The sequence below is a fragment of the Chenopodium quinoa genome, unplaced genomic scaffold, assembly GCF_001683475.1.
Source record: "Chenopodium quinoa cultivar QQ74 unplaced genomic scaffold, ASM168347v1, whole genome shotgun sequence".
In the NCBI taxonomy this organism is placed as follows: domain Eukaryota; kingdom Viridiplantae; phylum Streptophyta; class Magnoliopsida; order Caryophyllales; family Amaranthaceae; genus Chenopodium; species Chenopodium quinoa.
The window spans coordinates 1,016,864-1,032,989 of record NW_018742861.1 but is presented as its reverse complement, the minus strand read 5'-3'; the positions used below and the strand labels follow the sequence as shown (position 1 = coordinate 1,032,989).

Below are 16,126 nucleotides of genomic sequence, written 5' to 3'. Positions count from 1 at the left end.
TAAATTCACCTCCACGGCTCCACCTTCTCGAAAAACCCTTACCATTGATTAGCCACCTCCACCCAACAAAAATCCACCCTGACCCCAATAAATCCACCCTCACCTACCTGAAATCTCCCCATAAATTTAACTACAATTCAATTAACTTCAACTCAATTAACAACTTAACATAGCAACAATTCGCAATTTTACTGGGCAATTTCAGACCATAAAATCAACAAATTACGATAACAATTTTGCAATTTACATCGAAAAAACTACGCTTTAGGGTTCTAAGAAGTGCATACCTCTACTGCGCCAATTTTCAGACTTCAATGGTTTTCCCAGTAGCTTTAATTTCGCTTCAACGCTTCTAACAAACCAGTTCAATCGCAAAAGCAATTTAGGGAAAAAAAATCTTTGGGACCAACAATTTGCAGTGTACGGATTGTAAATGAAAGGGGAAGCAGAGTACTATGGGTAATAGGGGAGGAGATGACCGTATTTACCAGCATTAATGGCGGACAAGAAATTGTTAGTTGATAGTTAATGGCGCTTCACTCTCAGTTGGAGGGAAACGAACTTCCAAGGGTCAAGAAGTCTAAGGTTGACTTCGTTAACCGGTTCCAGGTTACCTCAGTCTATTTTTGGCGAAATTATGCAAACTTGTGTCCAAAACTGGAAGATTTAAAGGTTAGTCTATTATTGGAGAACCGGCTAAAGGTTAGTCCACAGATGTTAAATTTTCCATTTAGATATGATATGTAAGTTAACAAAGAGTTTATCAAAACTGACCTGCTAGCTAACCCAATCTGAAAATTGTTTGGGGCAAGGCAAAAATTTTGAGCCCAAAATCCAAGGTCGATTCGTCCTGGTCCGATTCTATTTTTTCATTTTAGGCAACCTAAAATTTCCTTTTTAGTGGAGTATTATTTTGGTTCGGCCTAAAAATCAATTAGTATTAGATGGTCTCAAGACTAGTTACGATTTTGTACTCCCCGGCAAAAGCGACGCGTATTAAAAACGGCCAGAAAATCCATTATTCATGTTCCACCACTTCTTAGTTAGAATTTAAATATACATTTCATATTATATACCATAATTTTAAAGCTTCTACCTTCCTTTAATTTTAATGAATAATCAAATATTTTTATTCAACTTAAATATGTGAGAAAGAGAAGATAAAATAATTGACCATTGCAAGAAATAATTTCATTTGTTAAAAATCCATGTATCTTACTCCCCTTTAACTGTGTTTTATATATACTTTATTTAGATTTTTGCTAAAACTAAATTCGCTGAATATAACTTATTTTTGTTTTTTTTTTTTTATTCACTACATAGTATCATATGTTTTTCTTTGAATCTATTGATTTTTATAAGATGATAACTTTATTTACTAAATTTAGCTTTTTTTTGTTAAACTTAACATATTTTCTCTAAAATATAGTTATATTTTCTAAGCTTAAATAATTTTTCTTGAATATTGTTTGAAGGTGTAGAGAATAAGATTTAAGCAGAATTAAGTTAACATATTTGATTTTTTTAGCAATAATAAGTTTCTTTGCAATAAGAAAAAGGCAAATTCTCAAAAATAAAAAAATAAAAATAAAAAAATTAATTAGAATACTTATTAGACCATATTCACCTTACAAAAATAATATTCACATTTTTCATTGAAAGGAAGTTACTACCTTTTCTCGAAAAAAAAAGGTTACTACCTCCGTTTTTTTTATTTTTTAGTTGACACGTAGGGATGTCAATGGGGCGGGTCGGGGCGGATGTTGGCCTTCCCATCCCCATCTAAAATTTTCATCCCCATCCTTGTCCCCATCCCCACGGTGGGTCCAAAATTCATCCCCATCCCCGCTCCGGCGAGTACAATTCCAAAACCATCCTCACCCCACCCCCTACTTGGATATCCATCCCCACTTAATCCCTACCGACCTAAGACCCGCCTAATCTCCACCTCCCAGTACACAATCCAACATATTTAATACTACGTATAAATTACAACAAATAAAATTATTATTATATTATTACGCACTTTTTTTAGTTATAAAATTAGTGTATTACAAATTATTATATCTACTATTTTACTTTACATATTTTTTTATATATAAAATAGTATAAAAGTATATAATTTTGTTTTATAAAATATATAGAAGTGGGTGTGAGGTGGGGATAAGGCGGGTACGAAGTGGGGCGGGTGGAGCGGGGCGGGGATGGGACGGGTACAATGTAAAATCCACCCCCGCCCCATCACCCATGGTGGGTATGATTTTTGGGTACAATGTAAAATCCACCCTCGCCCCATCACCCACGGTGAGTATGATTTTTATCCCCATCCCCGTCCCACCACCCACCAAACCAAGACCCATCCCGCCATCCCCGCCCTACTGGGGCGGGGATGTTGCGGGTCTCTTACTTGACCCGCCCCACTGACATCCCTATTGACATGTTTTGATTTTAGCACTATTTATACATCTCCTTTAACTGTGTTTTATACTTTATACGTAGTGAAAAATATATTCATGTGACTATGTGAGATCTTATTAGATTCTTCACGATATATATTTTTAATATATCAAATTTTAATAATTTTTGCTTATGGGTAATTACAGATATAATGGTTAAGGGTATGTTCTCTTCAGCTTAATTTCAGTTCAGTTCAGTTCCAATCAGTTTAGTTTAGATTACTTCAGTTCCTAATTTCCTTTTCTCATAAACAATTCAGTTCAACTCAGTTTGGTAAATCAGAACATGCCTAAAAATTGCGCATTGACAATAGTGACTAAAGAAGCATGTCAACTAAAAAGAAACGAAAGAAGTATAATATAGTGAAATTATTTTATGTAATGAAAATAAGTTTTAATCAACGAAAGTAACCTTATAAAACAACTACTAAGGGCACTAGGAAATCATTAAAATACAAAATTATTACTTGAATATTTTTTTTTTGAGGGGCAAGATTAAAAATCATTAATAATAAGCCATACGGCACTTACATAAGAAATCGTAATCGAACATTACTAAGACAATTGAACCAATTACAAGTTTGAAATAAAATAAACTACAATTGCACGCGTAAATCGACTTCCTGAAATACCCTTGTCTCATATAACGCTGTTCTATGCAGCCTCTTGCAAGGGGGTCTGGCAATAAGTTGTAGTTTCTGACGTGAACCTTAATTGACTCAGAAGCCTGTACTCCTCGACCTGAATTCAAATTTGGTGTCGTACAATTTATCATTGACAAAACAATCTCCGATTCAAACACGGATTTCGGCTTGGAAGCATAACCCTTCAGCCCAAACCAAAAGAAGATCAAACCAAAGCCCAAAGCCAAAAAACCCGGCTCAAATCCTGCACCAGAAGATCGGCACACCGATCTGCACTCCCCATAGCACACAAACGCACCACACAAAAAGAAAAAATAACAAACCCAAATAAACCACACACACAAACAAAGAAAAAAAAGACCCAAAGACCGCACACACTACTAATAGAAAAAACAGAAGGAAACCTAAAATTTTACTTGAATATAGTAAAAGATATTTTCAATAAGTAAAAATTGATTCTAAACTAAAAATTTCTTTATTTTTTATTATGAAAAAATATGATTTAAAAACATAACTCGACTAATTATCAAAACCCACCAGAGAATTTCAACTGTATAGGAATCTTATTAAATATTATTTGATAGATGCGTAACACTTTAACTTGATTAACGAATCTCAATGAAAAAGTATAATGTTGGTTTAGTCCTATTACTCCTATATGTAGTTAATACATGGAAGTTGACATACTTCATATATATATTTTTTAATCTTTTCGTTTGTGAATTTGGCCTAACAATTTTGAGTAGTGGGTAGGATGAATTATTTGATTTTTTGTTTTGTTTTTGGTATTATACTTTTATGCAAATCTTGTCCAAGGAATCAAATCTTGTAATATAATGTTATTGTTTTACAATTTTTATTTCGGATAGACGGTAGGCCTAACAATTGTAAAGCTCAAAATAGAAAAACATATAAATGCAAGATTTAAAGTACATTTTATCAGCACCCAAACCTAAATATTTCACCAACCTATTTAATAAACGTCTTAAAAATATTAAAGAATTTGTCAAATAAAAAAAATGATAAAAACGAATTTTGCTAACTTTATGATATTCATTATATAATTAGTTCTATGTTGTACAATGTACATGATATAACCTCACTCGTTTTCTTTACTCATTTGCCGTGCTTAAGGCCTTGTTCTCATCAGGTTATTTTCATTTCAGTTCAATTCATCTCCTAATTTCCTTCTCTCATAAGATATTCAATTCCGTTCAGTTTAGATCTAATAAGTTCAGTTCAATTCAGTTTATTTCATTTTCAATCTAGTTCAGTCAATGAGAACATGCCCTAAACCTCTTCCAAAAAAAACAAGTAACATTAAAAATTTGGCTTGGTTGTACAATTATAATTGATCTATTTTTACAAATTGACATACTATTACATGATCTAGAGTGATTTTTAGTAATTCAATTGTACTTTTTACAATATGGAGATACTAACTTTTGCCAATTTAATTTTACGGATTGAAGCCTTTTTTTTTTTTTAACTAAATCAAAACCAATTGATATGACTTTTGTAAAGTGGACTAATATTGGCTGAAAGCAACCCTTTTCATTTCTTAGTTCTTAGTCGTTATTAGCTTGCTTCAATTTTTTCTTCTTAGAAAATAGGGGCCTAAACTCAGCCAACAGACCACCTGCATGGCTGCACCACCACAAGTCCACAATCCTATGTTGCTCTATGAACCGAAATTCAGTAAAATTAACAATGACGCAAAGCATATCCAACTTATAGTACAAACTCAATTAGTGTTATTAAATCCAATGTTATCATGTAAAACATAGTAATCTCATAGATTGCAACCAAAGTTTATTGTCAGAAGGAGGAACTCTTGGACTCTAATAAGGGCATAATCATCCTTTTACTGTGTATCCACTTAGAAAAAAAAAAAAAAAGGAAAAAGACAGTAAAGTAGAATAGGACGTAAAGTAAGGCCGGGGAAATGAGTTGAAAAGGACAAGTCTTTCTTCTCCATGCAAGTGTTAGAATTTTATGGGTAATTGAAGAACATAGCAAATTACCACATTAATTACAACATTGCTATTGAGTATTGACGAATAAACAGAGGTTCCCTAATTTATATATCCAACAAATCAAAATCAAAGGTTATTATACTTAATATCTAAAGAATACCATCAATGGCAAATTGAAAAAAGGAATACCATCCAGGGTTGTTAGTATCTAAAAGAATGCCATCAAAAATTGTTGGAGAATACCAACAAGGATTGTTGGTAAATAAAAAAATATCATCAAGAAGTTGTTGGTATCGTAAAAAGTACCACCAACAGCAAAAGATAGAACAAGAACAACACCAAATACCATCAAGGACCGTTGGTATTTGAAAGAACACCATAAAAAATTATGGAGAATACCATCAAGTGTAGAATTGGGATTTCACCATCATTGCAGTCCGGAATCGCGATGTTCAAATCCAACAACGCCGCCATTAACAGTTAAATTCAATAGTATTTGATGAAATGATGATGAAGTTGGTATTTTGTTGTATTTTTAAATTACCAAGTCCATTTCGCCATTTCCTTCTATGGTTGTTCGAAATTTGGACCGAATTTGCAAAGATATCAAAGCTTGACGAGTTGTTACCTGTAGGCTGTAATGTATGGAATTGAGCTTTAATTTTGGCCGGAAAACGATTGTCTTTAATAGGAAAGTCGTTGGATATAATTAACCAATTTAGAGATAGAGCTTGCAAAAACTTAGAGAGGAGGGTATAATTTTAGAGAGAAAAATGAGTTATGAATTTTTTTTTACTGCTGTCATTTCCCCCTTTTTGATTTCTTTAATACCATGAGTTGTCCTTTTCCCAACCTTAGTTTTTTTTTTTTTTTTTTTTTTTTTTTTTTTTTTTTTTTTTTTTTTTTTTTTTACAAGTGGGTACACAATAAAAGGACGATTATGCCCTTAGAGTCAACCATGACTCTAACAGTTAGAGTCCAAGAATTCCTCAGTTAGAAGGTTGATTACAGAAAATATCAATCTGATATTACTTTTTGTTAAGATTATGTGAGTTAGAAACCCTACTTTTAATTGTTTTAACCTAAGTATTTACAGAGTTTCAAAGTAAAGATTATGGAAGCACTAATCAGCAGTTCTTCCAGTTCCGCTATCTGAGGATCCACATTTCAACAACTTCAACCAAAATAATATAAGTACTCATTTCATGCACATACAAAACAAGGAACTCTTGTAGATCAATGAACTCCTTTCTTACAACATAACAGTATTTGCATCATTTACATCTTCGGAACTTAAAGATTCATTACGCCACCCTTATCATCTACAAAGGCAAAAGATCATGAAACATATATCCATTTCATTATCCTCATTACACCTCATATTCCCACCCACCTCTATTAACAGGAAAATAGGAGCATCTCGAAGAACCTGCATTTTCTAGCTTGACTGGGCTGAATTTAATGCTTCAAAGATGGGAAAAGTGTGATAGGTTCACCTAGGCTTCCTAATCCAAGATCGCCAACTAATCCTAATATGCAGCTTCCAGATATGAACAAAATTCTGGAGATGCTGTGACTGTCTGAGTTGAGAAAACTAAAGAAACTGCTTCAACCAATGACAGTTCTCTGAATCCTTCTCTAAGTCACTCTTCATTTTGTTGACATGATCCAATGCTTGCTTCATATCCATCTGTTCTAATGGAAGCTCAGCAAACTCTTTCAAAAACTGGTGAGCCCTTGCTGCACCCTGAGAGACAGCATCGGGATCAAATTCCCTTTTCCGTTTTTGTCCCGCCTGAAATGTGCATCAAACAAGTTGAATAACATACTTTTTTAACAGATACTGGGTAATGTCAAACATCATCACAGAAATACTTGAAGTGACCACTATCTGGTATGTCCGAGTAAACTTCAAGACACGTGGTACATAAATCATAAGACTACGCCACAGAAATAATCCAATGATAATTGAAATATATATATTAAATGTACATGCTCAAATATTGCCTATTTCTAATATTTACTTATTTAGTTGTATGCTCCACCAACTCAACATTACAAATAAAAAAAACATTACAAAATCTTTACTTGCAAACTGCACATATAATCCTAACAAACCTCCTCCCTCCACTTCTTCACCATATCTTGGTGCCTTGGTCGTGTTTGGTTGATGCATACACCTCGAATTCATAAATCTCCCACACATTCCAAAATCTCATCAGACCAAAGTTATCTACTCAATCTACTCAACTTCGACATATCTTGCACAATTACTTTAATAGAGAAAACCTCATGAATCTTCCTCTAACTAATAAATTATTTTAATCCAGAATCTCAAACACTTTATTTCTCTTTGGCATCTCAAACTTTAGATATTTCGCAATTTCTGCCTATTATTTCCAAATTCTCACTTCTACATATTCTACCCAATTAATATAATATAGAACCTCGTAAATCTTCCTCTAACTACAAATTATTTCAATCCACAAACCCAGAATGTCAAACACTCTTTATGTCTTCGGCATCTCAAACTTTTGATTTTCCACGTCTTCTCCCTTGTATCTCCAAATTTTCAATTTGTACATTGTCTTTATGATCTATATCTCTCTATATCATAGAATTACTTGAATCTTCTCATGTTCAAATAACTTCATTGTTGGAGAATGAACAACTTTTATTTTCCATGTGAACAATACACATTCTTCATAATTTAGTGTTTTTGAATTCATGCATGGTCGTTACTAGTCAAAAGAAGGAAGATTAACCAAATGTTCTGTATATCGTCATAAAGAAACAAATGATTTTCATGTAAGGAATAACGAAGGAGATTGACTCATTTGTTGATTAAGACAATAATTTTAATTGTGAAGAAAACTGAGAAATTTTTATACTCAACCTGTTTCGAAAGATCAACAGCATTTATTGTGGCAGGGGAGAAGTCTTCCAGCTCAGCAGCCTTTTCTCTTGCTAGGGATACAACCGATTCAGGAAAATTGGCAAATTCAGCAACATGAATGCCAAAACTTTGATCACAAGCCCCTGGTTCAACCTGATGATAGCAAAAGATGAAATATATGGCTCTGAGTTCATGTCATTTAAAATAAATAAGTAATAGACTAATGACAAACTTATAGTTGAAAATTTGAAATGAACTACAAAAAAATAGGCATTTTAATTTTATTAATACCAATTCAAACACAATTTGAGTCAATATATTTACAGTGATAGTGAAAATAACAACACACGGGAAATCAAAATAGAACAATGAACAAAGGCAAAACAATAGAGCAATACCTTGTAGAGCATGGTCAGCTTACGACTTGAAGAATCTATGTGTGCACTAACATGGTAATTTGCTACACCAATAATCTTTTTATTTGAAGGTTCACCCTCTCTGTTATCATGTGCTAATGCTGTGAGTTCATGGAAGTGGGTAGCAAACAAAGTAGGTGCCTTGATGACATCAACAATGTGCTCACAAATTGCCCAAGCTAGGCCTGCACAAGCAAAATAATTATGTTCAAATGACACAGCATATATCTGCTCAAGTTGGCTCATAGAGCAAGATAAGTGTAGAGTTCAGCGATTGAGAATGATATGTGACTGTGACTGGGTAAAGATCCAAAAGATAAGAAAACAACCACGAGCATTGGTTTAAAAGCTAGAATATCTGATTGCTGTTTAACAATCAATTATAATTGTATTTACAACACATAATTTGTATAATATTTTAGAAGATACAGAGGAAAAACAAAATAACTCAGGAATACTTCATAACTACTCCCTCCGTCCCTTAATACAATGCCTCTTTTGAGCATTTATTCCTCACATAATAAAGAGAAAGAAGCATTGTATTAAGGGACGAAGGGAGTACAAATTATGGCCTACCAAGCTCATAAACAAAGAATCATAAATTAAGAATTCAATTTTCTTTACTCTTCTCCAATTTTCCTGCCAGAATGAAGAATCAATTATGCAAACTGCCAAGAGCCTGGTCTAGAGTCTAGAATTACAACTGGCAGGAGGGAACATTACACAAAAGTGTAACCCCCCAGGCCTCAAAAAAAAAAAAAACAAAAACAAAAAAGATTGCAAACAACATTCTATCATATTACAAAGGCAAAAAGTGAACTGGTTAAAAAGAGAAAATCATACTACAGCAATCATGTATCTCTATCATTCAAAGTCATCCATGCAACATCATGGCCTCATAGGGAACTCCCAATCCGCAACCTATTCACTAACATCTGTAGTCTTGTAATGAATTCATTGACTTAAGCATCAAAACAGAGGACTTTTGAATAAAAGTGATGCATCGAGGGAAAAAAGATGACTGTGAATAAGCTAGATGCAGCCTTGCCAATCTTTCGAGAGGAATGGCACTCTCCCAAAGCTACAAACTAATAACTCATCACAGTTAATCACTCATCACTATAGTCAACATGGCAATCCTTCTCTTTTTTATAGTAACACTCTATCAAACTCACTTATCTTCCTCTTCAAGACACTACTAACTAAAGTATATTAGTCTACTTAACATGCCCCTCCCCCTCACATAATTTCACAGCAAAATCATGCTGAAATTCAGCAGATCTAGAACCGCAGCAATTTACAGCCAATTTTTTTCTGCAAGCAAGTACTGTGAAAATTAACTACACCAGTTTTTATGACAAAATTAACAATTACTAGTTTACAGGTGTGCAAGCTGTGAAAGAAGCATTCCACATACAAACCTATCAAGTTACAAAACATTGGCTTAGTGATATGGTTGGTGAGATCAAAATGCACAAAATAAGATCAAGCAAATCTATCAACAATATGCAATATAAACTTTATCATGATAAAATGAATCACAAATAGATAAGACTAACCAAATCCATCATAAGTAGATGTCCCTCGGCCCAGCTCATCAATAATTATCAGGGACTTGTCAGTGGCTCCCTTCAAAATTGATGCTGTCTCAAGCATTTCTTGCATAAAAGTGGACACTCCTCGCAACTAAAAGAAAGAAGAGAATAAGATTACGATGTCCGGCATGGCATTAAAACACTTTATCTTCTGCTATTTGCCCTAAATTAATGGTCCAACACTACATATTGGCGTGCATTGCATTGTTTTTCCTCTTTCCAAACACATGAATGTTCCAGTTTCACTTAGACTCATTCCCACAAGATGTCTTTACATCGAGATTTATTTCTTCCACAATATTGATTGATTTTGTATTTTTGTTCTTTCTGACAAAGTATTTCATTTATTCTTGTCAAACTGAAACAATTATGACAAAAAGGAAATTTTAATATTTATGATTGTTCATTCAAAATTAAGTGTCTTAAAAGGTTATGCCAGAATTACCAAGAGTGCGCTATGTTCTAGTACATGGAACATGTTAAGGACATTGTTCACAATCTAGCTTTGTTAGACAAGTCCACTAGTTTACCAGTGTATAATACACCATGTTACCAATTCACATGTTCCAAATGGTTGTTTGGAAGAGAAGGCAGCGAGGGTAGGTGGGGAAAGGGATGAACCTATTATACAACATTAGTCTATACGCCAGTTAAGTCAGATTAAGGTGCTGTTAGTTAGAAAGTTTGTATTTGGAACAGACAATTCATACTCCACTGATATATAAAATAACTAAAAGCTGAGATATAAAAGAAATTAGTTTAGTGGTAAATAACATGGAGTGAAGGGAGAAAGTATTAACTTTGACATTTCAGAACACAAAGACATTCAGTCATGGGACTAATGTGAGCAAGTAAACTTTAAGTGCTATCCTTTGTTTCATATAATTTAAACTCATCCTTTCGTGTTTCAAGTACAATAAACTATAAACTATATAATTCAAGTACTCCCAACATTCTGGATGATAAAATGCATATAATTTAAACTCGTATAAAACTCACTTGACAATCGCCAGCACCAACACGAGCAAATATGCAATCACGAACAGAAATGGTGGCTCTGTCACAAGGAACAAATGATCCCACTTGTGCCATTAAAATATTTACACCAACCTGAAGCAAATATATATAATAAAATAAAAGATCAACACCTGAGCTCAGAGACATAATATCACAATCAACTGAAAAAGTTTCAAATTCCAAGAGAAACCAAGTGACATTCATTAGGCAATACAGGAAAGGGAAAAAAAAGGAAAAAAAAAAAAAGAAAAAAAAAATATGAAATTCATGAAAACTTGAGAATTGACAGGATCTAAACTTGTGTAGAAGTACCAATTTACTTGCCTTAAAAAACAAGAGTATCAATTTACTTTTTCAAAGCTGTATTGTACAGGTGGACACTATATAGAAGTAATAAAGTTGTAAGAATCAATCAGCCTGCAAAATCATGATCACCTGTCTAATGAAAGTGGACTTTCCACCCATATTCGGCCCAGTGATGATTTGGAACCAGCTTTGTCCTCTGACCTGTTACATAAGGAAATTTAATACATTAGCTAAACATATGCTTCATAACTTAAACTAGCAGACTGGCAAGAACAACACTCACAAGTTTACAGTCATTTGGTATGAAATTCACCCAATCTTGTGCCTCAACACAGGGGTGTCTACTTCCTTCTAATATAATATCTCCAACATCCTGTGGTAGCCAACATGAAAAAAGCATAATGAATTGCTCCTACACTTTCTAAACATCACAAAAAAAAAAAAAAAAAAAATGAATGCACGCTTACTGATGGAGTTATGTCTGGCCTAGTATAGGGAGTAGGACAGCTTGTAGCCAAGTCAGCAAAACCAAGCAAAACATCGAGTTCAGCTAGCAATGCGGCTAAAGACTCAAATACCTGCATATTCAAAACATCTTTAATGCATAGATCTATCCTAAGAAAGAGGAAAACAGATAAATAGATCATGCCATACCTCAGAAAATGTAGCGGCAGTCTGAACCACTCGCTGTACTAGTTCCTTTTGGCAATTTTTGTACTCTTCAAGTATCCTTTGATACTGATCCCCTAATTTTTTGAGTTTTGAATTTGTAAATTTGACACCATCCTTTCGTGTTTCTAGTACAATAAACTGTGTAGTAAGCTTTTTTCTAATTTTTGGTTCCTCCTTCTTTGTTATCCTAAATACATGTCCAAATTGTGTACCCTTTTCTAGCTTTAGAACTTTATCAGTGAGATCAAGATCATCAGCAGCTTTTTTATGAAGACTATCTATATTGCTCTCAAGTGACTCTTGTTCCTCTTTCAGTTCAAGAAGCCTTGAATCATAACCAGATGAGATCATATATTCACCATTCTCAAGTTGATCAAGGTCAACAGAAGTCTCAACAAGGGCCACAAACTTGTTTAGGTGATCATCATCACTACATATTCCAAGGGGCTCGAAAAACCTTTCCTTGATCAGGGGGGAGAATTGCCCTTCATATTTCTCAAGAGCACTTTTTATGTATGGAAGTCTTATGCTTGACTGGAAAGCACAAACAAAAAGACATATAAATACAAAGATCTATATGCAAGAAAGCAATTATAGGAATTGCAAGTATAAATATAAATGAAAAAGGCCCTCATAAATTACAAATAGCAGTAATCTAATCTAAACAAATTTTAGGCTCTTTCAATACAATGATGTTAAATTTTAATAATTTAAATACAAAACAAGCAAAAGTTAAAATGTTCAAATAAAAGTAATGAACTGTGCCAACAAATATTGCAAGACAATGAAAATAAAATAAGAATTTGCCAACCTGATAAAGTTTTACAACATGATGTAAACCAGCTTTTTTCTTCTGAAGATTGCGTGTTAATCTATCTATATCAGATATTCTTTTTAGATGTTGTCTAAGCTCCTGACAAAGTTCTATATCCTCCACAAAAGCTTGTACCAAGTTCAGCCGATCATTTATTTCATTAACATCCAATAAAGGCTGTTTCAGCCACATGTGAAGCAATCGTTTTCCCATTCCGGCAGTACAGGTTCTATTCATCAGACCAAATAAGCTAAAATTTTTGTTAGCATCATTTTTGCTCTCCATAACATTTAATGCTCTCATAGCAGCAGAGTCTAACCTCATGCAACTGTCAAGATTATACGGCTTAATAGTAAAATTTCCATAATTGGTTTCATCTGAAAGCATTTCTGCATAAGATAATAAGGCTTCCAAAGCAGCAGGAGCAATTTCAAGTCCTGAAACTAGATCACGAACAGGCTCAATCGAACCTTTTACAAGCCTTCCAAGATCTGGCACCAAATCCCTTGCCTTGAACTCATTTTTTTTCCTTTCAGTTACCATCACACCACATCTTGATAATGCATCAAGCAACCCCCTTCCTTCAGTAGACTTCGCAACATCCACTGGGAGAAGGCATTCTCTGCAACCAAGCCCTACCAGAGCTGATTCCACATTTGTGAATTGGCTATCATCAAGAAATTCAGCCAAACCAACCACTCTCTTGGTAAGGTCAATGTAACCCAATCCAATAGTACAACCATTTTCCCTGAAGTTCGGTAACAATGCAACAGTTGCAGGAGAATCTTGCATTTCATTATTTGCAAATAGAATGTCTTCAAAACTTCCTAAGTTTCCTGGACTCCCACTCTTCACAAGCCTACAGTTAGAGCCACTACCCTCATAAAGCTCAATTGTGCGGTCTGTCCTTTCTAAGAGTAAATCACGAGCAATTGTTTCGAACATGCTTTTACTTACAGTTACGCTGGATAAGCTATCAGAACCATTACCTAATTGTCTAAGGGCAGTGGTAGTGTGGTAATAAGTTTTTGCGACAAAAGCTGCATTTTCTCCATGGGCAGTAAAATAATCCTGTTTCAAGTGCAGAATTTCTTAGTCCAAGGTTGATAATAGACCAATCCTAACAGTCATTTACAATGTACCAAGAAAAAAAAAAAGACTTTAAGAATGAAAATCAACTTCAGGAGTATTGGTGTATGAAGCAAAGATGAGAGGGTCATGCTTTTAATGTTCACGGATTACAAATTTAACATGCTTATCATTTAATACTATTTACTTTACATGCATGACCAAGCAAGGTAGAGGTAAATGCATCTACAAGTTCCTACATCCAAAATGCAAGCACTGTTAAAAGCATAATGGTGTGTAAGGATGGATTTTGCTCTAATTATGATCCCAGACTTTGCAAGAGTATACAGGAAATACAGCTTGAATATTTTTCCTTCACAGCTTTAGATAGAAGTTTTGGAAAAATCAGCACTTGAAATAAGTATCCGTCTAAATTTTGTAGAACACAAAGCACTTCGACTAAATAAATAAGTATCCCTTGATAATTTATAAAGAATAGATTCAATGACTAACTGATAATTAGAAACCCCACTTATTATGACTAAAATCGAAACCATTAAGTGAAGGACCAATTATACAAAAGATGATAATTGAGAATGTCGTTAGTTTGCACTCAAATCTGTTGTTAGATAACTAAGTCACCAACAATCAACGAAAAAACAATACTTAATCGGCATTTCTATAACGGCCATTTAAGTGAAATTGGGAATTTTTGCAATTGGGTTATAATGAGTTTGATTGTGTTCAAAAGTCATAAGGATCATCTTACTAAAAAAAAAATAATGTACAAGGAGTAAAAATAATCAAATGAATAATAATAACACCTATATTCTTTATGGAAAACCTAAAATAGCACAAACTAGTGACAATCAGTGTAAAACCCTAACAATTCTGGAGATAGTAAAAACATAGAACTAACCCGACGATCAAAAAACCGAACAGCTCGAGAATCCTGGAAGCAAAACAGATTAACCTTCATAAAAACACTAAAAAAAATACATAATTTAGAAGAAATCGAAATAATTAGACAAAATAAGGCTCACCTGAGGTAGGGTTTTGAAAAATGATAGAAACCCTTGAGCCTGCTTTGCATCTAAAATTGATATAAAAAATTACATCAAGTGAAATAATTCATTCAGAAATCATTCAATTAAAAATCAAAATAGCATATATTACACAGTACAAAACCCAGAAAATTAAGAATGTAAAACAATTTTAAAAAAAGGGGAAGAACAAAAACAGAATTAGGGTTTTACCGAGCTTAAGTTCAGGGAGTTTATTTTGATCGAGAAAATGCAAATCGTCGTCCATTGATGGTTCTCAGTAGGTTAATTTAGCAGAAGGGAGAAAATGGCGAAAAAAGTCTGAAAATGGAGGGTTGAATTTTGGAAATTGATTTTAGTGGAAGAAGCAAAAGTTTTTATGGAGAAATGGGTCTTTTTTCGTATTGGCGGGAAAAGAAACGGTGTGTTTTCGCGGGCGGGAGCGTAACACACTACCAAATGGTTTTTTTTTTTTTGAAATAAAATTGATTCATAAATAAATTCATACGACATTTACAAAGAGATTCGGATCTAATAAATACATAATAATCGAATCAAATAAAAACATTCCGTAAGCAAAGCTACGATCGTTGTTGCAAATTGTACATTCTTCATACCCTCTTTCATATCGTTATGATTTATACCTTTCATTGGCGAGGGGGTCTATCGATTTGTTGTAGCCGTGCAGAAAATTTCCGTCTGATTCGCTAAATTGTAATTGAAATATTTACCTCTTTTTCGATCTCGCACAAAATTTTATCCATGAAACAACTCTATAGCAATCCATAAAATAAAAAAGCAAATCCTCCCTCAAAAGAGAGAAAAAAACCCGGTCTTTCAAAGGAGCCAATTCTTCCTAAAACAATAGAAAAGGAAGATTTATTAGTAACCTAAAACAATTGAAAAGGAAGAATTATTATAAACCTAAATCTTCCTAAAGAAAAAAAAAACCCTGTCTTTCGAGTGAGAAATATTCCTCCTAGAAGAGGAAGAATTATTATAAACCTAAAACAATATAAAAAGCACACAAAAACAAACAATTGGGGCTTTCCACCGATAAAAATCAATGGAAGCCCCTCCAAAATTCAACAATGAAGACTAGGGTTTTAGATTGAGAAGAGAGTAAAGAGAGGCTAGTGTACTCACTACCACCTCATGGATTCTTTCTTTATGGATTCTTTTTTTATAAATCACATTTTTTAGTTACTCCCTCCGTGTTTTAG

The 16,126-nt window shown here is 33.7% G+C and overlaps 1 protein-coding gene across 1 annotated transcript; it reads right to left on the bottom strand.

The window, feature by feature from the left end:
- Nucleotides 1–6,284: 6,284 nt before the first annotated feature.
- LOC110726111 (DNA mismatch repair protein MSH2-like) lies at nucleotides 6,285–16,107 on the bottom strand. The gene is made up of 13 exons (XM_021905572.1): nucleotides 15,117–16,107; nucleotides 14,904–14,953; nucleotides 14,780–14,812; nucleotides 12,790–13,863; nucleotides 11,961–12,512; nucleotides 11,774–11,884; nucleotides 11,590–11,679; nucleotides 11,436–11,507; nucleotides 10,983–11,093; nucleotides 9,948–10,074; nucleotides 8,371–8,573; nucleotides 7,973–8,125; nucleotides 6,285–6,871 (listed from the first exon to the last, which is right to left on the bottom strand). Exons 1-13 carry the CDS (start codon nucleotides 15,169–15,171, stop codon nucleotides 6,671–6,673), a joined length of 2,832 nt encoding a protein of 943 aa, XP_021761264.1. The 5' UTR covers nucleotides 15,172–16,107; the 3' UTR covers nucleotides 6,285–6,670.
- Nucleotides 16,108–16,126: the final 19 nt, after the last annotated feature.

What these genes read in the sequence shown, in the direction of transcription:
- LOC110726111 (XM_021905572.1), bottom strand. Translation starts at nt 15,171, where the DNA reads ATGGACGACGATTTGCATTTTCTCGATCAAAATAAACTCCCTGAACTT. An exon ending in TTCGGTTTTTTGATCGTCGG is followed by an intron (nt 13,864 to 14,779) that starts GTTAGTTCTATG and finishes CACTTGAAACAG; the next exon opens with GATTATTTTACTGCCCATGG. An exon ending in TACCAAATGACTGTAAACTT is followed by an intron (nt 11,508 to 11,589) that starts GTGAGTGTTGTT and finishes CTTATGTAACAG; the next exon opens with GTCAGAGGACAAAGCTGGTT.